The 23,839-nt window shown below is 37.7% G+C and overlaps 3 protein-coding genes across 4 annotated transcripts; 1 reads left to right on the forward strand and 2 right to left on the reverse strand.

Moving 5' to 3' along the window:
- Positions 1–555: 555 nt before the first annotated feature.
- Positions 556–6,146, reverse strand: LOC143877187 (vesicle transport protein GOT1-like). Of its 2 annotated transcripts, none has more exons than XM_077379080.1 (7): positions 6,069–6,146; positions 4,558–4,638; positions 1,443–1,534; positions 1,249–1,329; positions 1,056–1,153; positions 894–975; positions 556–807 (listed from the first exon to the last, which is right to left on the reverse strand). In XM_077379080.1, the coding sequence occupies exons 2-7, from the start codon at positions 4,586–4,588 to the stop codon at positions 769–771; spliced, it is 423 nt and encodes a 140-aa protein (XP_077235195.1). In that variant the 5' UTR covers positions 4,589–4,638; positions 6,069–6,146; the 3' UTR covers positions 556–768. The 2 variants fall into 2 exon arrangements, with proteins under 2 accessions (XP_077235195.1, XP_077235196.1); XM_077379081.1 differs by lacking the exon at positions 6,069–6,146 and adding an exon at positions 5,991–6,049.
- A 1,723-nt stretch (positions 6,147–7,869) lies between these two features.
- Positions 7,870–16,114, forward strand: LOC143877188 (SH2 domain-containing protein B-like). The gene is made up of 12 exons (XM_077379082.1): positions 7,870–8,152; positions 9,188–9,379; positions 10,284–10,493; positions 10,620–10,718; positions 12,979–13,056; positions 13,158–13,325; positions 13,467–13,862; positions 13,969–14,252; positions 14,351–14,513; positions 14,610–14,953; positions 15,651–15,716; positions 15,822–16,114. Exons 1-12 carry the CDS (start codon positions 7,961–7,963, stop codon positions 15,862–15,864), a joined length of 2,235 nt encoding a protein of 744 aa, XP_077235197.1. The 5' UTR covers positions 7,870–7,960; the 3' UTR covers positions 15,865–16,114.
- A 2,588-nt stretch (positions 16,115–18,702) lies between these two features.
- LOC143877189 (Intron maturase, type II family protein) lies at positions 18,703–21,612 on the reverse strand. Its single transcript, XM_077379083.1, has one exon. It carries the CDS (start codon positions 21,283–21,285, stop codon positions 19,108–19,110), a length of 2,178 nt encoding a protein of 725 aa, XP_077235198.1. The 5' UTR covers positions 21,286–21,612; the 3' UTR covers positions 18,703–19,107.
- Positions 21,613–23,839: the final 2,227 nt, after the last annotated feature.

Genomic DNA, 23,839 nt, shown 5'->3' on the forward strand with positions numbered 1-23,839 from the left:
AGTAGAGAAATAGTTGATTCGAGGCAACCGGATCTCCAACAGGTTCAATTCGAGAGAACCATGACTCTCCTAAATAAGATTTATTTCTTGTAAACTTCTTCATTTCCATTGTAATACAACTACTTAAATACAACTACAACGGCAGTGCAACATCACAAGCACATTTACCCACTTACAAGACAATTAATAGCTAACACCCACAATCCTAAAACACATAACCCATAACCACATAATAACTACATTCTAACTAACCCCATACACACCACCGATATGCACATATCATATTTCCATGGTAGCCACCTGCATAAGTGAGGATATCAAAGTCATGAAAGCCTCGGCTTGCCTTGCATACCTCTCATTTCCAACCCTCTTTCTATTTTCTCTCTGTTACTTTGATTATTTGCGTCTCCACGGCTCCACCATTTGATTATTCACAGTACCAATTTGTCCCAGTCCAGAATACAAAATTTCTTGGAAACATTTTTCCTTGAAAAATAAGGTTTCAAAGGTTGCTAAGAAATTTGTGACGAAGACAATGGGAGACAGAAAAGAACATCATTGAAATTGGCATGACAAAAAAGCTGAATTATACAAATATAAGGTCATCCATATCTCTATCTTTAAAAAAAAGGGTCCAACATCTATCATGTAGAACATTTTCTAAATGACACCAAAAAAAATTCAAGAGTTCAAATCTTGGTCAGATACTATCTTACAGGAGATTCGTCCCATGTGTTGGATCGTTGGGTCCACACTGATTTGGAATTGTCACACAGGTACTCGTCTACTTCTGTAGCGGTCGAAGAACTGCAAAACATAATAACGAAATCTCAACCACCATGCAGAGATGAAGAGACTTTTCTTGGTATGAAATATTTGTTAAGTTTCCTTACCGATGTTACAAATGGTTGCTGGAATATCCAACCAAGAATTGGTATCCTCTGCAGAAATACTGCCAGAGTCGGCCAAAAGCCACTGTCCAATAGACCAAATCAGCAAGCAAATATATGAAACATCAATAGATGGGTCAAAACTTGGGAAGAAATTTCTCAGACCTGAAGAGTACAAGGAACCCATATGACTCCAAGATCATGCCCATGACAGGCCATCCCACGAGGACCAGAAAGAAACCAGCACCAAATGAAATCGTACCCTGTCCAATCATCGGAAGTGCATAAATGACAAGAGAATATGAAAATATAATCGTTCAATAAGTATGCAAAAGTAGGCTTGAAAAGATTATCACACTTTGTAGTTCTGGCGCTTCATGAAGAATTGCATGGTAGATTTCAATCCGATGGTTAACATCACCCCTGATAAGAACAGGATCTGATAAGTGCCACACAAATAAGCCAATCGTTAAAATCAGCACAGGAAGAGTGAATTTGAAAAGGAAAAGGGAACCTAAAACAAATAAGCATGAAACAGAAATGCTAACTTACATTTCCCATGGCAAGAAGCCCCTTGTCAAAGAAGAATATAATTCCCAAAAACGAGAAAAATACACCAAAGCCCGTCAGCCCAAGTCCAATCTCTGTTTCATTTTAGATCTCACACAGTTAGAGAAAAAGTACATACTGGAGATCGTGATGAGTGGTGAAAAGACTAAGGAAAAAAGTGGTTAAGTTGAAAAAGTACATACTGGAGATGGGGATGACTGATGAAAAAACTAAAGAAAAAAGTGGTTATGTTTACGGTCTTCTTAAACATTAAGGCCATGTTAGGCAACCATGAATTTTTTTCCATGGAATAGTAGTTTACCAAGTGGTGAGAGAGTAGGGAGAGTGGGAGAATTGAGAGAGTAGGGAGAGTGGGAGAATTGAGAGGGCATGATTGAGGAGATGGTTCGAAGTGGATGAGAAATAGGGAAATAATTTGAGTATTCAATCTCCCTTGGTTTTCAGTCACTTCTCACCCTCTCCTCACTCATGCATGCCCTTTCAATTCTCTCCCTCTCCCACCCTCCTTGCCTCTCTCCCACCACTGGATAAACTAATATTTCATGGCTGCCAAACATGGCCTACAAGTATCATTTATCAAAAGAGAGTATGCAAGAAACGGGTAAAGCAGGGGAAAATAATAGCACTAAGAATAATAATAGTAATAAAATGAATTATTCAAAAAAAAAAAAAAAAGTAATAAAATGAGTGTGTGAACACATGCATGAAGAAAAGGATTCAAGAGACTACAATAAGTTAACATTTAGACTCAAAGAAAACTAGAAAGCACTGTGGAATGCAGAATCCTACAGATTTCTATAAAGTATAAACTATGCATGGAGAAAAGGATTCTACAGACTTCTATAATTTACCATTCAGAGTCAAAGAAGCTAACACTTTTAAGCATGAACTGTGACTGTGGAATGCAGTAGAAGCGGCTATTCTCTTGTTAGAGAACATTTTGGCTTCTTATGTGATGAGTGAAGTCAACCTTATCAACCAGAGCTATCAGTTACGACTCAGAAACCTTTAGGTTAATATTAGACAGCCCGACTCCAACAAGCCTCAAGCGGACAGGCCAATTGTGCAAATTTATGCTGAATGGACGACGGCCCATCTGCTTGTTTGCTTACTTCTTAAATTACAGTAATTTTGGCCAAGGATCTTTCAGAGCTTTTGAACCTCTAAGAATTAAAGCTCCCTCGTATTGCATCTTAAACGTTCACTCAAAAACTGAAAAGGATTTCCGGACATGAAAAAGACCAGAGCTTAGGGAGGTCAATATCATCTGTATCAATGCATGGGCTGTATTTACATAATTAAGATGAAAGCTCCATTTAAATGATTAAAGCAACAACTTGGATATGTTTCCCTTAGGATGCTTTCCCTCTGAACTCAACTTCTACAAAGACTAGCAAAAATCGGATGTGGTTATCAAATTCAGCAAAATGATGGCAACAGCTAGTGAAAGTCGGAAACATGTTCAGCTCAAGCATCTTAGGGAAATTCATATTGTCACTAGTGAAGTTATGGTTGTCAATACTCTTGGTTTCGTCGTATAAAGTCTCTGTTGATTTCCAGTAGCCATAGTCCAATTCTTCTTCCTTTCTCGGGCTTAGCATGTCCCTCCACTAAAACGCCTGCATGCCTACTTCTATGCAGGGTAGATGCGCTATTCGGCAATATGGGAAGCACCTGCATAACTTCTTGAAGTATTTCCCACATAATTGGTTCTTTTCCCAAATTTTACTTTTTGCAATCACTGTGTTGGAAGCAATATGTTATTTGATTAGACCACAAATTACAAATGTTTGGAAAAGTTCTATTGGTATTTCTCAAGGCAATCCACATCGATGTAATGAAAGCGAAGGGCCCACGACAATGATGGAATGCCCGGAATAATCGACCTGTTTACCGAGTCTCACAAAATCTTCCCTCTGCCTTCACTTACATCTGAAATTGACTTTTAAATTTTATTATGACCATCCCTAATTGGTTGCCCGTGGGATCCCATTATAAAGAAGTGTACCCACGGCTTCTTGAAGCAATTTCTCCTGACACTATTGATTCCCCTAGCAGTAGATCTATCTACTTTTTGTTAATGAATCGTTAAGAGTATTTTTATCATAGACATGGTTTTAAATTTCCACCCACAAAACGACTAAAATGTTTATGTTTTCATCCCCACTGAAACCGAAATCGAAACGGTCAAAATACGTACGAAAATCAAAACGCATACCAAAATCAAAATTGTAAACGTAATAGTGGTATACTATATTAGTATGTGTTACAAAATTATATTTATATGAATTACATGTGAAATGTGGTGCATATATTATGTATAAATATTTATATGAATTGCAAGTAAGATTTGGTAAGTACTGAATTCTCAGACATGCACGACATTACATGTTACTAGGTGTTCAATGTTGTTAAATCAATATGGATGATTCCCAAGCTTATGTGAGAGTTCATAATTGTGTATGTGTTTATTCTAGCATTTGCTGAAGTTTCATCTTTAAATTATATCATTTGCATATGTTTCCAAAATTTCAAACTCCAAGAAGTGGCCCTAAATTGACGAAGTGTGAACATATCTAAAAATATCAACTGTTGAGCGTATCCATTCAATTATTTTAGGGAAGGGAAGAGGACCAAAGTGTGGGCATACATAAAATATCGTGTTGAGTGCATCCATTCAATTATTTCTAGGGAAGAGGACCAATCTCAGAAAGAAAACAGTGAAATGTGATCGTTACAAAATTTGGCTTATACTTGAAATAAGAGCTGGCATGCGACACAAGTGCTAAACTAAATAAGTCTCAAAAGAAAAAGGAAGATACAATTACCAAGACAGCATGTACCTATTAAAAGATGCTACTAAGAAATATTGACCCTGGTCAAGAGCATGTTTCATACTAAACAGATAAGTAAAGTTCAGGAAACATAAAAACAGTTTGGCCATCTCATATCCACTATGTCAGGAGAAAAATAAATAAATAAACGTGAAAGAACTGCATAACTTCAAGAGTGAATTCAATTTCAACAGGATTATGTCATTTATAAAATATTAATCATTGTGGGAAAGAGTAAGAACATGCTACGCGAGACTGCATACTTTTCCTGTCATTCATCTCAAAAGAAACCATTGTGCTGATTTTTAGACAGGGCTGGTAACGTCACACGTGAAAATTCTTAACTGCAGAAGAACAAGTAATCAAAGTTAAGCTTATGTTTCACAAGGGGGTTAAAATATCAATAAATAAAAAGCATCAATTTGGACATTATTTGTGTGTCTGACTCTCGCTACATGAAAGATGAACTGTTCAGAACGAGGAAATTGGCAACAGTAAAAGCCAACAGCAGTCAAGAAACCAAAATATTAAAATCCTTCAGCCGGCCTTTAGCCAGAAGTGATAAACAGTATGTGGATATACATTGCAGAACCCACCGTAACTTGTCCAGCCTTAGCAATGAAGGGAAATGAAAGCAGAATTAGTTTGGATTCCTCACACATGTTCAATCAATTTTTGGTGGTTTCCTCCAGACATTTTTACCATTACTTAACCAGCTGAGCTAACAAGGGCTCTCTCTCTCTCTCTCTCTCTCTCTCTCTCTCTCTCTCTCTCTCTCTCTCTCCTTAAAGAAAGACCATCAATTTTATGTAACCCTCCAGAGGCTACAACCATCTAGGCTATATTCTAACATCTGGACACTGTTTCGTCAACCTATGCTGATCAATTCATGGAGAATGTTTTCAGGATCACCATGTCACTGTGTAAAATCAATAGGCGAGAAGAAGAAGGCCATGTCCGTTTAAGATTATAACAACCGATTGTGAGTGCTAAACCGATTATTGGACTCAAATTTAAATGTAATTATGAGTTCAATAATAGGCTTAACACTCAAAGTCAGTTGTCATAATCTTAAACGAACAGGACAGAAGAAAGAAAGAAAGATAAACCAATCTCGAGAAAATCATTTCATAAATAAATATAAGATTTTAGCATCGAATATAAAATTGGAAGAAATATATTCAAGAATTGAAATAAAATACGACAAAGAAAGCAAAAAACTAGAACAAATACGAAAATCCAAGTATTAAGAAAAGAAAATACGAAAAGGCAATTTCTTGAAAACGATTACAGTTTCAAGGTTACAGAAGACCTATCATGCCATTGATTACCTCGGTGAACTAGGAATTAAAAAGATAAAAGAACATTGAATAAATACAATCACCATCAAAAGTAAATACTGCTAATCGAATAGAAGAGGCATCATAAGGATTGCAAATCCCAACATCTAATAAGCGAAGAGCCTTTGAAATACCAAATCAGTCCGTCTAGGGTTTAGGGTTTCGAATCGGAGATTTTACACAACATAATTCGTTCGATCTACCAAGAATTGCAACATGCGAAACAGAATCAAAACAGGCAAATGAAATAGAAAAGGAACTGCGTAACAAATTACGATTATCCATTCAAGAAATTCAAGTTCTTCTACATAAAAAATGAAAAAGAAGAGGTAAAAAAATAAGAGAGAGATTTTGACCTGTTTCAGAGAAAAGAAACGCGACTAGAGAGAGAGAGAGAATTGTAGAAGAAATAATAAATGTTTTATGGTGCGTACCTGCTAAGTAACGAGGGTTTCCGCGAACTGCAACGGAAGTGTTGAAGAAATCGGAAATGTTAGCTATATTATATTAGATTTTTTAGTCAAATAATAAATAGCTATTTATTGTGAAGTAAAAAAAATAAAAAAAATAATGCATTGCAATCGAAACCGTTCATCTGGCAATCCACACTGAAAATGATATTATCTTATATGCAAATGGAATAATAATCCTTATTTATACTATTTGTATGGAAGATTATATGCAAATAATGTTAGTCTCTCTTTCATTGGCTGTGACAACTCATCACAAACCGTAATAACCAACTAAAGAAATTTAAAAGCAAATAGTGGGGTGATTAATCGTACTAAAAGAAGGGATCTTGATATTACCTAAGATGAAACAAAGCCCTTTGGCACTGTTTGGATTGCAGGAATTTTCTAGAAAAGTTTGGAGGGGGAAAAATATTTCATACAAAAAGATGATTTCAACTAGCCCTATTTAGTGGGAGCTCCAATTTATGTTGATACCCCTCTAGATTAAACATAATTATGTGCGTGTTTGGCGTACCGTTTAAAACACCGTCTGGCGTTTGAAACACCGTTTTGAACTCATTTTTACATATATGCGTGCGACTTTATGCTTTACGTCAAATACAAAAAAAGTAGGGGTATTAATATCATTCTTGATGACACAAATTTGTTAAATTGTTAATATTTAATTCAAAACAATGGGGCTGCTGATATCATTATATGATATCTTAATTTTGATTTTTTAAAGATAAAAGAATTAAAAGAAACCCTAATTTCTTACTTTCTTCATATACTTTGCAAAGTTGCAAAACCACTCGTCTGCCTCAGCGCCTCCACTCATCCGTCAAATCCGGCCGTTAAGAAGAAGGAGAAGAACCCCAAATGTATAGCCATTTTTATTTTATTTTTTGGCAATGATGTTTAATTTTAATAGTGTTTGAATGAGATCCTAATGACCTTTTAATATTGGGCCTAATGAGAGAGTAGTTGAGTTACATTGAGGCCAACCAAACAATGCCCTTTTTGGTCATTTTACCACTAAAACTCCGTTTTGGGGCATTTGCAACCAAACACACAATATCTCCGTTTGCCGTTTAAAATGTCGTTTTGATCTAGCGAACCAAACATGAAAACGCCGTTTGGCAAAATGCCATTTTGAACAAAAACATTGTTTTGCAAAACGGCGTTTTAAACGCTATTTCAAACGGTACGCCAAACACACCTTATGTCTTTTCCCTCTTAATTGTGGAAAGTTCTTCCATCAGTTAGGTTTTTTTTTTTTTTTTTTTTTTGGGGGTCAAAGTTTTGGGGAAAAAAGTTTTCAATAATTTTTGGGGCACAACCTATTTAGGCTGTGGCCCATCTAATGGACGGTTTAGATCATCCTATGGTGCAGCCCGTACCGTACTTTTAATAAAGTGAGAGTGCTCACATCAAAATACAGTAGTGTTGATAACATTTCCCTAGATCGCATATATGTATTTTTAGGAGATTTTATATGGTACGTAGCCGTATAGTCCAGTATTTTTAATAAAGTACTGTGCATCCCACTCCATAGGTTCATCCAAACCGTCCATTTGTTATGACACAACATATATATAGGTTGTGCCCCAGAAATAATTTCCATAGGATGATCCTAACCTTACGATCTTGATCTCTCCATACTATTTACTCGTATTTTTTATAGTATCTGACGAGCTACGTATTTCTACCGTACATGGGGAAGGAAAGACAACACCAACCGTTTATTAACGGCCGTCAAGGTCAAAACAAAGGGTAAAGAAATGTTAAAACCCTCTCAACGAAAAGTCCCCCCAAAAACCTCCGTCCTTGGACAGGGTGTGAGGGTTAAGCTTTCTCACAGAGGTTTGTAAGCTATGATCCCTAACTCGATTGAACTACCTACTAGAAAGCCCATGGCAGCTCAAGTCTCCGTTATAGATGATGACGATTACTCATTACTGAAAGACCTTCGAATAGACATCGATCATGAAGAAGGTGGTTTCTCTCTATGCCTTTGGATTTATTTGTTGAGCTCCACACGCTATCCCTCCACGATCATTTCTCAGGTCTCTTTTCTCATCTCTCTATTCATTTTTCATCATCAAAGACAATACCCATTTACCCTTTTTTCTTATTTCCTCGTCTGATCAGTCAATTTGAGAAAATGATTGTTTTGTGTTTTTTTTGGGTATCCAAACGCATTTGATTTCAAAATGTAATTTTTTTCCCTTTGCTCTGGTCATTTTGTAATCAATTTTCGCCACAGATTGTTTTGTGTTTTGTGTTTTGTGTTTTTTTTTTTTTTTTGGGTATCCAAATGCATTACGATTGAAAAATGTAATATTTTCCCCCCTTCTCTTGTCATTTTTGTAATCAATTTTCACCACAAAAGGATACCCACTTGCTGATTTCATGATTTTTTTTTTCTCAGACTCTCAGTTCCATTGTCTGGAAAAAAAAATGACGTTTTATATTTTTTCTTGGTTTTATAGAAGGATTCTGAGGACTAGAGGATTTATCTTCCTTTCGGCATTCTTTCTGCTCATTTTACATCATAAACTTCTCTTTCTTTCTGTCTCTTGGTATTGTTGGTTGCTGAAAATTTGATCAATTTGGGGTTTCTTAGGGGTGCACAAATGCATTTCAATCATAGGGCTATTCATTAGCCTCTCTGCATATCTATCCATTTTTCACCACCAGATGCAGTTGTCATTTTCTAGTTTTGTGTTTTTTTGCTGTTTATTTTGGCCTTTTTTCGTCATGAACCGCAATACCCATTTTCCATTTGTCCAGATTTTTGTGTTTTCTCCAAAATTAGTTGCAGATATATGAACGAGTTTGCATTTATTTTGTTGTTAACCGGATGGATTCCAATACCGAAGGCGATATCTAACCTTCTATACCTGTATCTCTGCTAGTCTTTCAATCATCATCGACACTTCACGGGGATCATGTTTTTCTGGGTACCAGATTCATTCAGGCACCAAATACGACATCTCTCCCTACTCCATTTTCATAATTTAGAAAAGTCTTATTTCCTGCTTTAGTTTATTTTTTAATCATGCAATGGTGAATGAATTTACATTTTTCTGATTACCCAGACGCATCCTAGTATTGAAGGCAATGTTCCTTTTCTTCTATTGAACGATGAGAAGAAAATGACATTGTTTCCGTTCCTGTTCCTGCACGAAGAAGCTCCCCATCCCAACACATCTGCTTCCTGTGGTGACTTGTCATGCATATCTGCGGGGATCGAGTTTCCACTAGAGAAATGGGTCCATGTCGGATGTGAGGTTCGTTGTTATAAACTTATAATGCAAGTGTTTTGGTTATTTAAATGGGAGAACCAATTGGTATTGTTATGGGGTTTTTTCCTTTAGTCAAGAGTTATGTGTCAGAAACCTCTTCTGATTATCAAATACTTAAAAAGGATCTAGGTATGCCAATAGTTTTCTTAGTTGTAGTGGTTTCATGACATGGGTAATACCATGATCTTATCATCAGAAACCTGTTCTGATCATCAAATACTTAAAAGAGATCTAGTTATGTGATATCCTTCCTAATTGTAGTGGTTCCATGACATGGGTAATAGCATATCTCATTCATGAGTTCACAAGCTTTATTTCTTTATATTCTATTGAATTTGAAAGATTAGAATCGATGGGAATCATGAGGAATTCTTTTTTTTTTTAAAGAAACTATGCAACAGTTTATATGCTTAATGAAATTGCATTTCATCTTTTATCAGATTGGATAAATATCCATAACCATAATGGGAAGGCAGATATAGAATACATAATGCCCTTCTCAAAGTCTGAGAGCTGAAACACCTTCTAGAACGTGAAGTTCTCTGCAACAGTGAATGGTACTTTCAAGGGGTTTCAGGGACCTATTTAACCTTTTCTGGAATGAAAAGTTACAGTGTTTCACCAAGGAGTTTCCAAGCTCCTCTTGAACTCTTAAGTAGAAGTTTTTGGGGGATTTCAAGGTTTTTATTTTTTGTTTCTTTTCTTTTTCATATACTCTGATCATGTTTTGAGCTGGCAAACTGTTATCATCAAACGGCAAAATGTAGTTTGGCTTGTGGGCCCAAAATCCAGCTCAATATACTATGCTCCGAATTCCGCATGTAGTTTGAGATAATTTTATGTTCTCTTGTTGAGTAACTTGTAGAATTGATCAGTGTGCTTACATTAGGTGGCTACAAATTTTATGCACCTTCATATTGATGGAGTAATGGTTAGAGAGAAGACCCTATCATCCTCAGCAAAGAATGATTCTGAACAGGACAATTTTCAGCAAGTAATTTTGGTCGGTAATGACGGAGTTGATGGACGGCTACAGGGCTATGTCCATTATGTTCGAGTCTTGTCTCTATCATCATCTGCTACAGACCACTTTCTCAAGGTATGTAATAAGGAGAGGACCTGTTTTCAAACATGATATCACTTGAGCGTAGTTTCAAACTTCCTAAGTTCATTATAGAGTCATATTGTACCTTCATATCTAAGAAACACATTCATTTGATTGCAGAACCCACCTCTAGAATTATCTCTTGATGGTTCATGTGTCTCTGAAAATCATGAAGTTGAGGAAGGTGGTGATGGTGTTTGGAGCGTAGTAGGTGGAAAGGTTAGAGATTTTTTCCATTCCAAGAAGCATCTTTTTTTCCTGCCGTACCGTATCTTAGCGTTTTGTGGTTGGCAAAAATCATAAGCATAGAAAAGGAAAGGACCATCAAATAATGAGCTAGAATGAAAAAAAAAGAAAAAAATTTGAAGTGTAAAAGCATAATTCTCTTGAGGTAATAATTTTTCCTGTAATTCTCATTAGCCTTCATGTTTGAAATGCCGTACTTATTGCTACCCATCTTTACTATGAACCCAAAATGGTATCATGATGAGGCAATGCCATTTTTATAGTTGCAAACATCCCAGCCTCATCCGTGAACATTGCACAGAAATCTATTAGTAGTCTCTAATTTCCATAGACAAAATCAATCCATATGATACAATTGGGTATGTGAGGTATGTGTGTGTGTGTGGGATTTGCTAGGGACCATCGCATAAGGCATGTCGCGGAACGTCTGTTGCATGAATGAGAAGCCACCTCATTAATAATGACAAGATCTGTTGAAAAGTGAGCCTATGTGGCTTCTGTCTCATGCAACAGCCATTCCACGAAATGCCTTATGCGACGGTCCCTAACAAATCTCTCTCTCTCTCTCTCTATATATATATTATATATATATATATATATATATATATATGGGATTTGCTAGGGACCATTGCAGAAGGCATTTCACGGGCGGGCTGTTGCATAAGAGAGCAGCCACCTCAGATGAATTAAATGAATATTTATTAGAATAGAGTACATCTTCAATAGGTTAATTTTCCTTTTTCCTTATAGATTGCTATGCAAGATTCTGCATGTTAGGATCGTTCCATACAAGTTTGCCTGGTTGAAGCATTTCCTATCCGGCCGGTTGGATCCGAGAAGATGTTGACCAAATAAAATCTCCTTACGGATTCTTGGTTGATGAAGTGAGTGTTATCTTTTAATCCTTATATGAATGACCAAATAAAATCCAAAGTATCCTTTTTTTTGGAATCCATTTTCTTATAGTCTGTACTCTGTACCAGACTACCAGTTAAAGCAATTTTATTTAGGGCTCGTTTGGATACCTCATATTTTGTATTTGGATTTGGAATTGAGTTTTGAATACAAAATGAATAGATCCGCCAGCTCATGTTGAGGGAGACAGAGAGGAAAGGGGGTACTTCCTAATAGAGGGGAGAGGTTGAGGAGCAAAGAGGGTCGTGGAAACTGCCAGATCTGTGGATTTCCAATTACTTATTTCCACAGCATATTTGGAATATGATTTTTTTCACTGTCAGCCGCTGATTTGAAAATCCAAGGATTTGATCCAAATCACAATGCAAAAAGGGCTGCAAATATGAGAAATCCAAATCAAAATCTTCTCGGCATCCAACATTGAAAAAAGAAAAAAAGAAAAAAAACTTCTCGGCATCCGAACGGGACCTTATTTATTTCTCTCTTCCTAGTCAGGTGATGTTTTCATTTGGTAACCAACATCTATCATCTCTGGAACACCTGGGATAATAACTACATGGTAGAAATTTTTTTTGTCTGGGAAAGTAATGTTGACAGAAAATACCGTAGTTACTTTCTCCTATCAATTGGATTTCTATTCTGTCCAAAAAACTGCAAAATGATAATCATCCTTATTCATGCACAAATGTTTTGTTGTAGCTGTTAACCTCTCTTCCCAGCAATTGGCCAAAATCTCTTTATCATATGAGGGAAATAATATTTCAACCAGGTTTAGTCTCCTCTGCAGTTTTGGGGGTATTGCCAATTTAGTTCAGAAAGAAAACTTTTATATATCCTGTGTTTCTCTTTATCATGTAAAGGAAATGATATTTTAACGAGGTTTAGTCACATCTGCATTTTTTTTGGGGTATGGCCAATTTAGTTCAGAAAGAAAACTTTTATGTATCCTGTGTTACCATATAGACTCATCAACTTGTAGGTTTCATGGAAGGCTACTGATATTCGGATGACCTTGTTTTGATAATGGGAAGAACTTGTTTTTCATTCTCTTATTGGCTGCTAATAACTTTTTGGTACTTGTAATAGCCTTCGACAGATGGTTAACACATGTAAAACAAAATGAGTCCGTCCCATTATGAAAACATGGGCACACATATCAGTTGCCTTCTTCGAATCTTTTATATTCATGCAAAAGAAAAAGGCCATGTATTTGGCCTTCACTACTACATATTCTAATGTTCATGACGTACAAGAGAAGCCAATTGGTTGCACTTATTTCCATTCTATTTTCTGAACTGATAGTTTCACTGAATTACAGGCATCTTGTCGCAGAAATTTTTCTCTTGATGTTGTTTTAGTTGATGCCCTTGGCCGCTCAGTAGACAAGGAAATGGAGGTTATTGTCTTTAGTTTATGTCTCACAAATTTTCTGTTGACCCTGAACTTTGACTGGGACTAGATATTTCATCTAATTATGATGGGTTGGTTTGTTTTCAGCTAGTTGCTTCACTTGTATATGCTGATAATGGAGCACCTGTTGAGAAACCAAAAGACAATGCAGAAGCCCCTCTTTTGACAAGCTACGATGGAGTTGAATTTCCTTCTACTGATAGACCAATTAAACTTCTTAATGGTCGTGCATCCTTTAAACTTAAAATTTCTCAGGTGTTTATTACAATAAACCTTGTCTAATTCAAATCCATTTAGTCGATAAGCAACAATTTGCAGAATATACTGTGAGCATATACTATTTTGTAGTTATTTTTAGCAAACTTCATTAATGACTTGCTGCTTTTGCCATTTCAGCTTTCTTCCAAATGTGAGAATAGACTATTCCGTGTACGTTTTGACTCCCCAGGAACTCGAAAATATCCTTTTCTTGAGGCGTACTCCCGTCCAATTCGTTGTATCTCACGCAATCGCAACAACCGACCATCGTCCATCATGTGGAAAAAGCCGAGTTCCACTTCTCAGCAACTTGATGGACCCCAGTCATCAGGAGCAGATGAGGGATCACCCGAAATTCAGCATAATAATGGAGATGCTAATTTACAGACTCCGATTCAACGTGAATCGAAGTACAGCCACTCTCCCAAACGTGCTAAATTAGCACCTGAAAAATCGTCAATGAGAACCTATGCTAACACTACCTCAGAACATCCAAATGATGGGTCTAACCCTCATGCCTTTACTACCCATGATGTATGCATCCAATTTTCTGAACTAATTTAACTATTCATAGCTATTTTTGTTTCACCATGATTTATTTCTTTTCCATTGGTGTCTCACTTGTTCAACATTAACATAGGATGAGACTACCTTAGAAACAAATTTGGAGGACAAATTAGAAAATGTCAAAGGAGCAGACGATATTCCATCCGATTCCGAGAGTGTTCATGCCAGAAACTCTGCCTTCAAAAGGATGGCTGATCCTAGAAATCCAATTTCAGACTTGACCCTTTTCAAATATTGCCTAGAAGGCATACATGGGCGCTCTATATTACTCAGAGAGGTTGTAACTTCTTCTACTGACCTAGATATCGCTGAGTTTGCAGAGCAGGTTTCCTTATACACAGGGTGTTCTCATCACCGGTAATGTTAAACAGATTTTATCTTGAAACTCTTGGTGCACTGCAACTTTAGTTTCTCTCTTTCAGAATGCATAGTGACTTTAAAGCTACTCTTTTCAGGTACCAAATATTGATCGCAAAGCAATTGGTCCAAGAGGGGGCTGATATTTGGAAATTGGTCTCACAGAACAATCACCATATTCTTTGGAAAAATGCAGCTCGGGAAATTGAGAAGAGATTCAGGAAGATCTCTCGTTGCTCTGGTAGAGGTCTATCAGGACAGGTTGCATCTGAGTTTTCATTTTTTTTTTCTCTCATATGGATACATAGCTGATTCAAAGTTATTTCTTCTAAGTATTAATCTCACCCATTATTTCAGGACATGGATCTTTTACGTAGAATAGCTGGATCCTGTGACAATATAACTCGTGAGGAGTTTGATAAGATGTGGCATTGGTTATATCCTGTAGCTCATTCCTTGTCAAGGGATCAAATAAATACGATCTGGGAATGCATTTCACCCAAGTGGATAGAAGGATTAATTACGAAGGAAGAAGCAGAAGCTTCACTTCGAGGGCCTATAGGACTCCAAAAACCAGGAACCTTCATATTGAGGTTCCCTACCTCGCGGAGCTGGCCTCACCCAGATGCTGGCAGTCTGATTGTCACCTATGTTGGTGCCGATTACACACTCCACCATAAGCTGCTTTCTCTTCATGATAGGTGTGTTCTTCATTTTCTTATTGGATTTGAGCATTTTTATCTCACTAGCATTGTGTTTTCTCCACATACAGTTACAGAATTGTGATTTTAGACTCATTATACTTCTCTCTTGAGATGATACCATTCAAAAAAAAAAAAAAAAATTCTTGATGATGTGTGATCTTTATTTTCTTATTGGATTTGAGCATTTTTATCTCACTAGCGTTGTGTTTTCTCCACATATAGTTACAGAATTGTGATTTTAGACTCGCCATATAGTCCATTATTATACCAAGTGTAGTCTCATATAGTCATATTAGAACTCTAATTATTCCATATATTGTCTTACTATGTTGAATTTGAGCCATTCTTCGCCACAAAAAAAAAATCATTTTTAGTAACTAATGCTTATCATTATGGAAAAATTCATTGAAAGTTATCATGACGGTGCAAGTAATTAGCTATTGATTATAATTTCTGGTGATTTTTCATTCAAAAAATAATAATTTCTGGTGATTTTCTATATTCTCTGATGCTGGAGCTAAACACTTTTAGAGGCTGCTTCGTCGGTTCTTTTATTGTCAAGATTGGAGTTCCAGCATATGATCAGACTCTAATTCTAACCCTATTATGCTTCCAATATGCTACAAAAATATGGTGCAGAATCCTGACTCAAATCTTAATCCACCCTATTCCTTTTTTTCTCTGGTGGTAACAGGGAAATTAATCAAAAACCACTCCACCAGTTGCTATTGGCGGAACCCGAACTCTCCCAATTGGGAAGGCAAGCTGACTTTGATAAATACATTGATCTCTATGTGATGCTTAAATATGTCATTATTTGTTCATTTCTTCTAATGCTTTTGTGATTTGACAACTCTTATTGCAGGGTAACAAGACTAGTAACTCAGTGCGCTGGAAATGTAGTCTAAATACTCCTTTCCACTTGGCAAAGATGATTGACCTTTGTGTTATAGTTTTATTTTTTAAATGTAACCTTTTCTATTTTGTTTATTTGTAGTCTGTTCCATGTATTCTAGTGCCAGACTGAAGAGTGTATTGTTTCCAATTTGAAGTTATTGGCTATAAGCCATTTACATCCAAAAATATCAAACAAACCATTTCTCCTACTGGTTGGGTTCAACCCAAACAAAAGAAATTGAGCGTGGTTATCATTCTTTCCTTCTGTTGTGACGACTGAAATGGAAATCAGGTTAATTTTTAAAACCCAAATCAAGGTAGATGAGCTCTAAAAGCTGTCATCACCCGGACTGTTAGTCCTTATTTGCATCTCTCTCTCTCTCTCTCTCACTCTCTCTCTCTCTCACTTTTAGTCCTTATTTGCATCTCTCTCTCTCTTTGCGTCTCTCTTAAGGTGGAGAATTTCTTGCCGAGGACGTAGAAGATGGCCTATAGGTATAATTTCCTGCCACATAGAAGATGGCCTCACGCTATTGCATGGGCCACAAATAGATGCCCGGGTCCATGGAGATTAGCCGGCAAGACGCATGAGATCCGTGATCTGGTTAGTCTAATCTGCCGCTGTTATAAGGCGGGCACCACCTTGATATTCTATTAAATTGTTGTTATTCTGACCGCTTGCTCGGTCTATGTTTTATCGGGGACAGCTCGTCCCTTTATACTCTTTTCTTTTATTAACTCAAGTTCCGTTATCTTTCAAAAAAAAATAATAGAGGATAGAATTATATACATGTGAATGGGATTATGGGACTATGGGAGGATTCAATGCTAAAACAATTTTTATCTGAGATCAAATGAGCAATCATTTAGCATTCTATCTCTCAGAGTAGTGGTATTACATCCATCGTTTTAACTTTTAACAAGTAAAATTTTATTACATCCTTCGTTTCAACTCTTGCAAAGTATTGACCTCTGAGAGTAGTGGTATAAGTAGTCAACAAGGATACAAGTTTCGGATTTGCACTTACCTTGTAAAATAGTGGTAAGAGGGTTTGGTTGTCAATCTCGTAGTGGTAGGGAGTGTCATTACCAATATGAGAGAGAGAGAGAGAGAGAGAGAGAGAGAGAGAGAGAGAGAGAGAGAGAGAGAGATTCTACCTTTTTAGTTTTAGGCTTGAATTTCTTTGGGAGGATGCAAAGTTGACGTATGAATGGACATGCAATGATTAAGCAGGAGATATCCCTTGTAGTCTCCAGAGATTTCAATGCTATATTAGCAACCAAAAGAGGAGTTTTGCTGATGTGGCACTTAAGTGCCAAGCAAAACCCCTAAGCCATTCTAGCTTTTGTGCAACCAATCATAGGTTGTAATAGGCTGAAAATGTAACACAAGTTTAATAGGCTGAAAAAACTAACATAGGTGCAAAAATCTGTGTAATTAACACAATCAAGTAACTTGAAGAGTCTAGCCAGGATGTCAGTTTGGATTTGCTTATCATTATATATTTCTGTAACTACAATATGAAATTCAGTAATAAAACCTACCCATGTGATCAAAATGTATGAGCAGAACCGATTTCCAAGCAATTCTTGAAGCTACTTTTAGAATGTCCGATCAAAAGACTAACTTGCACAGGAAGCATTCCTTCCACATAGTAGGTTTTCAGTCTCAAATTATCAGATTAGAGTTCATTTCTGCTGTCAAGTCCTTCTACGGGTTAGCTCTGTCATTGTATAGCAAGAGAACGAAACAGTAACACTAGCATGAAGCCTTGCTAAATTGATAAACGTTTCTCATTTCAATTAATAACAAATAAAACCATTAGACACTGCAGCCTGCACAACAAGTTTACCAAGTTACCTTTTTGAAACAGTAGAAAATTGTACTTCAAACAGTAGAAAATACCGAGTTACTCATGAAGGCGCAGGAGATTGCCCCACAAAAAGCAAGGTCTAGAGACACCCCATTAGCAAGGGAGTCCGCACTGTCATTACAGCTGAAATGGATATGGAAAAAATACAAGGGTTGAGGACATCCATTCAGAATTCCCATGATCTCATCAATTACAGCAGCAAGTCTGCATTGGCCCCTGGTCTCTCTTTGCCCAAGAGATGACTTTGGAGAAGTCACCGTCCATAAGTAGGTGATAGGTGCTTGAGGTTGGTAGGGAAGAGGTAAAGACTCGTCAAGAGCTAGTGAGCCTCCACTTCATTCCAAAGAATCCTAATCAACGGTAAGCTTAAGCGTATTTGGAGGAATAGTGTTTCTACCTGGGCCAACTCTTCTCTTCCTAGCTTTATCTCTAATGATCATCTTCCAGTTGCGATATAGGTCTAGTGCTCAGAAAAAGAAAGCATTTAATCTCCATAACAATCCAATGTTTGGAATTCTCATTTCCTTAAAAGTTCTACTCTCTGCCAACCCAAACAAACCCAAAAAATGCGCCCTTTATCTCCGAGATCTGTGCGATGCAATCTTAAGGGGCTGTTAGGATAGACTGATCATGCTTTTGCTGAAAGTTTCAAATTCACTAGTTTTTAAATCCTGGATTATAACAAATATTGTTTGGATGGCATCCTGTAATTTTCAAGGATGCAGTTTTACCCTGTTTGGATGAAACCCTGGATTCTAAAAAACACTGATTTTGAATAAGTGTTTAATTTCTTGAACATTATCAGTATAAACCCAACTTGTCTGTGATTCTAATTCAGAGAAATTCCCATTCCAATCCCAATAAAGTAAAAATAATTCCTGAAACAATACATTTTTAAGTGAAAACTTTCAGATAAATATGAAAGTAAAACCTACAGAGCATATAAATAAAACTTAGTGTGTGCATATATATGAATTCAAGCAAACAAAAAAGATTATTTATAAGTTAAAACTTACAGAAGCACAAAAAACAGGAACTCAAAAGCAATAAATAAATTACCCTACTCAAACAACATCATGAATGACACAGGCTTTGTTGAGTTGAGTTGAGTTGAGAAACAGCTTCATGAATGACACATATAGAAGTTTTGGAGAGAAGTGGATAAATATCTAGCAAGCAGCAATTGCAGCAAATATGATGAAGCTCATTTGAGGTATAAAGTCTGAACAATACATATTGGGATTTTACAAGCTACCCTTTGTTCGCTCTAGGGTAGTTTCTGAAGTTGTTAATCAGGCCATCATGATAGATGTAACCTGCTAACTCCTCTCCTAAGATCTAGCACACTTTTGCTTCAAGCATATAATAAACACATGCTTCTCACATTTGTGCTGCCTGTATAATGCTTTCTCCACTTTCTTCATCATCTCCAATCCTGCTTTTAGAGTCCTCTCCACTCGGTCCCAAGAGAAATTCTTTAGCTCTCTGGGCATTATTAGCCTCTAACAGCGGCATCTGATCTGCAAAGCTGGCATTCCTTTTATAATTCCAAACAAGCATTGAAATGTAATCCTGTGGTGTGATAAGACCCTGTTCCCTAAGACACTGCCTTTGCTCCTCTAGAGTCTTTGTATCCTCAAGCCTTATATATTCAAGCAAAACCTTTTCATGTTCGGGCCTCCAACCACTTGGGAAAGGCGTATAATCAGTCTCAGGCACAAGAGACATCCGTGTATACTGGAGACCGTCAATGGAATCCACAAGACCCATCCTCAATAGATTATGGTACTCTGGAGACTGCCCCTTTTTCTCCTTCAAAGGCCGACTGAGATTCCGTGACGCGATCTTATAAACCTTTGCTCGAGAGCGGAGCTTGTACTTGGCAGCATAAAGCTTAGCCAAAGAGCCCCTTAGGATGTATGAACAAAAATTGACAACTTTCTTACGGTTGTCGGCATATCTGTACCATTCCACCATGGTTGACAAAAACTTGTTCATCTGTGCATTGGTATGTGCCTGTGTCGCATGAAACATTCGGAAACAAGGCTGCGGGTCAGGATCTCTATCCCCCTTGAGAAAATCCAACTTTCTAAACTGCTTAATGCATTGTTTCAAGCTAGCTGTAACCGACAAAAGGGTGCCCACACCTTTCTCGCTAATGATCTTTCCCCCCGTTGCAGTGTAACGAAGTGTCGGATAAACAACTCTGCGACACAAGACATGGTCTAGAAACATTATACCTTTTGTAATGTGCTCTATGGGGAGACACTCATTGTATAGCTTGAGAAGATACTTCTGCTCACAAAATTCAATCAATTGTTTCCTCAATGTTGCAGCATCGGCTCGTGGGCCCCTGACCCCAATCAATATGTGACCACCATAACGAATGTAATCCATTTTCCGGGTCTTATCTGGCCCACTTGTTGGGACGAACTCAGGCCACGACGTGTTGCCCTGTTCATCTTCCCCATCTGGACTATTCCAAATGACGTCCGACTTAGAAGGATGGAAAAACTCCTTGATCTTACCTTCCATCCAATGGTCTAATTCATCCAAACAGACATTTGCAAGAAGAGGACTCAAAATCCCACAATGGCCCCATGAAGGGAGCTTCTCCGCCTCCTCAGGTGCAAACCCAAAAAATGTCTGCAACCAATACGGGTCGGGCTTTGGCTCATCATCTGCAAGCACCCTCTTCTTCTGATACTTTCTCTTCTTCTTCTTCTTTTCCCCTTCCACAACACGGCTCGTAATCACTGGTGACACAAGCGCGGATTTTATCAAATCAATCACCTTCTTATCCCTAACATCCCTCAAAAGAGCATTGATCACCATACCCACCTTGACACCATCTAAAATGGTACTCACATCTCCCTTTAAATACCATAAATAACCCGCAAAACTCCTCCGAATCACTCGCAAAACCGTATGTGCATTCCTCCCAGGCCTAAACGCAAATGACTTTTGCGAAAACCTAGACTCATAAATAGGCTCCAGAATCATAAACAAAACTTCCTGAACTATTCGATCCTGAAATGCAGTCGGCTGTGTGGTCGTCAACAGAGCCTTAATTTTCCGCTTTGATAACGATTCAAGGTCAATCTTATCCTTCGGAGACCTAATGTAGAATTCTAATCTAGAACCCCATTTAAACCTAGAATCAAGAACCGCGTTTCTGAGTGCCAACAAATCTTCCAATGCTGATTTCTGGATTGCACTCCTAGGCATGTAAGAGCCCATCTCATCAGCACAAACTTTCTGATAAGCAATAACCCAAAGCTCGAATCTTCGCAGAGAGGTCGTGAGATTCGTAACCGTCTTGTTAGGTTCTCGAAAGCTCTCAATCCACATCGCAGAGCAGGTGGCAATGCCATCTTCTTTCATTAGGGAGGATGGATCATCAGGGTCTGGATTTCGATGTGGATTCGCCATTGTTGAGAGGAAACGGGAGAGGAAAAACCCATTTTTTCTAGGGTTTGGGGGATTTAAGGGTTTGGAAGGAAATGAGACGAAACAAGTGAAAATCCTCCGTCGAATGACAGAGAGATGTCGATGCATCTGGCGTATGAGAATTCACTTATTTAGGCCATTTTCGAACTAGATGAGGAGAAACTAGTGAGTATATAAACCCTAAAATGTGTTTATTTGGTTCCTTTCTGGTAGAGAATTAAATAGAGGAGAGGAAGCCCTAGGAACACTTAAAGAACCCTAGAAACAGTTCATCTCGTGAGTTTTGAGAGGAAACGGCACATAGAGAGAGAAACCCCCGCTAAAACCCCAGAATCGATTCAGCCGTCTGGCAGAGGGAAATGCTCGGAGGCCAAAAACCCTAGAATCGAATTCAGTCGAGATTTAGATTAGATTTTGCCCTACTTGGAAGATAGAGGTCATAAGTCATAACTACACTAGATAGGGCTGTCCTAAGTAGAAAAAGGGTGCCGAATATCACTTCACTTTACATCTTTGGAAAGCTGGACCCACCATAGCTTTAAAAAAAATACATACATCTACATGCTGATATACGACACAGTTTGTTCGAAATCCAAACTATACAACTAGGCCTTGCATGAAAAATCATCTCCATAGGATTATCCTAACCCTCCAATCTATTCATGGACAACACCATATATAAACCTCTATAGATTGAAGAGTCAGGATCATCCTAATAACTCATACTTTCAAAAAGTAATATACAGGCCACACCATCAGATGATCCAAATCATCCAAATGGGCCACAATGTAGATATGTTGTGGCCCCAAAATCATTTCCATAGGATGATCCCAACCCTCTCATCGATGGAGGCTCTAAAGATCAGAGGGTTGGGATTATCCTATGGAAATGATTTTTGGGCCACAACCTATGTTGTGGCCCCTTAAATGGACGATTTGGATTATCCGATGGTGTGGCCCGTATAGTAATTTTTGAGAAATACTGTATAAAAGGGGCTTATACCATATAAAAACCTTGTACCCCCATTTATCATATAATTTCTCTGGCTCGTCCTATGGTTTGTGCCGGACAGTATTGTTTGAAAAATACTGAACAATAGGGGCTTCTCAGCTCAAAACTCAACTCAACTCAACTAAGTCTTTGTCCTAAGCTAGTTGGAGTCGGCTAATGAATCCTTTAGAAAATTTTTATAAAGAACAATAGGGGCTCAAACTGTTTAGTGTTCCACCTTCTTCCAAAAGATTAAGGATTTAATTTTCTGGAATGTCTCCTCTCGCCTAAGTGCTAGCTGCCCAAATAAAAGTACAAGCTGGTTGTTACTCGTTAGGGAGCGTTTGATCACTTTTTTTGAAATTTGTTCGGAAGATCCGATTAGAATAATTTTATCTGATTGTTTTAGGTCTAGAATGCTTCATTTTAGTCTAGTCAGCTGCAATTTATTTTGTTTCGTGCATTCTTATGCATTATGGATGAAATTTAGGCCATGTCTAGAAGCCAGGAATTACTTTTCATGATAAATCGGTGTTCCCAAGTGGTGAGAGAGAGGTAGGGCATTGGGAGAAGGAGAGAAATTTGGGAGGGAACGATTGGGATGAGCTTGAGAACTGAGAAGTCTAAAAAACAGGAACAAGTCATTCCTATAGTGTAGTTTTTTGTTTCCTGATTTTTAGCCACTTTCATTACTTGGGGACAGCAGTTTCCTGTTTTTTGTCTCCTGATTTATAGCCACTTCACCCTCATCTCCACTTCGAGACACCGATATATGGTGAAAAAATATGGGTAATGATAAATTCCCACCCATTTAGGGGGTGCGAATTATCCTACATGGGATGCAAATTTATCTTCACCAATAAATTCCCAGCCCATTTAAACCTGTCCTATTATAGTAGGCTGCTAAGTCCCACCTAGTCCGCATCCATGGTCCTTAACTGCCCACAACGTAACAGCTTTCACTCTAGCTTTCCTGATATTTAGCCACTTTCGTCACTTGGTGACAGTAGTTTCTTGATTTTTAGCCATTTTACCCTCATCTCTCCATGGACATGGGACATGATGGCTGTCAGATACCAAATGTTGGGTACCTAACCAATACGTCAAAAGCTTAAGAGTTGATGGAATGTGTACGGCTAAGCCCTTTAGACCTGCCCCATACCAAGCTGGGTCCAACCTAATCCCATACCTAGACAGGGCCCCACTCAGGACCATAATAGGTGGCTGGATCTCTTTTATCTGGAAACGGATGGATTCGGCAATTTATGCTGCAACATCTAGTCCATGGCCTGCTTATGGCAGTTTTTTATGTTTAGTAAAATAAGGGCAGTGATAAATCGACTCCCAAATATCTTAAATTGACCCCCCATGTGTCTTTCTGGAGGGATCGAGAAAGACACATCTCTCGAGAAAGACACATGGGGGTGATTTAAGATATTTGGGAGTCGATTTATCACTGCCCTAAAGTAAATATCACAAATTTTAAATAAACTGTTTTTTTTTGTTTTGTTTTTTGTTTTTTGTTTTGGACAGTAATATTTCTACCCCTCCTTGGGGATGCGTGGCAGAAGCAGCCAAAGGAACTTGAATGGAGATCGTATGAAAATTCCAAGGGAGCAAAACACTTTTAATTTTATCACGAGGCATATTTCATAACTAAGAATGTGGACC

This window comes from Tasmannia lanceolata, unplaced genomic scaffold (assembly GCF_043159265.1).
Source record: "Tasmannia lanceolata isolate RefF3 unplaced genomic scaffold, GAP_Taslan_0.1 ptg000005l, whole genome shotgun sequence".
Taxonomy (NCBI): Eukaryota; Viridiplantae; Streptophyta; class Magnoliopsida; order Canellales; family Winteraceae; genus Tasmannia; species Tasmannia lanceolata.

Bases quoted from the DNA above. Each gene is read 5' to 3' on its own strand.
- LOC143877187 (XM_077379080.1), bottom strand. From the start codon at position 4,588: ATGGTTTCTTTTGAGATGAATGACAGGAAAA. The intron at 1,535-4,557 runs GTATGCAGTCTC...AAAATGAAACAG, and splicing joins TGAGATGAATGACAGGAAAA to AGATTGGACTTGGGCTGACG. The intron at 1,154-1,248 runs GTGTGATAATCT...ATGATTGGACAG, and splicing joins TGAAGCGCCAGAACTACAAA to GGTACGATTTCATTTGGTGC.
- LOC143877188 (XM_077379082.1), top strand. From the start codon at position 7,961: ATGATCCCTAACTCGATTGAACTACCTACTAGAAAGCCCATGGCAGCT. The intron at 14,253-14,350 runs GTAATGTTAAAC...TACTCTTTTCAG, and splicing joins ACAGGGTGTTCTCATCACCG to GTACCAAATATTGATCGCAA. The intron at 14,954-15,650 runs GTGTGTTCTTCA...TGGTGGTAACAG, and splicing joins CTGCTTTCTCTTCATGATAG to GGAAATTAATCAAAAACCAC.
- LOC143877189 (XM_077379083.1), bottom strand. From the start codon at position 21,285: ATGCATCGACATCTCTCTGTCATTCGACGGAGGATTTTCACTTGTTTC.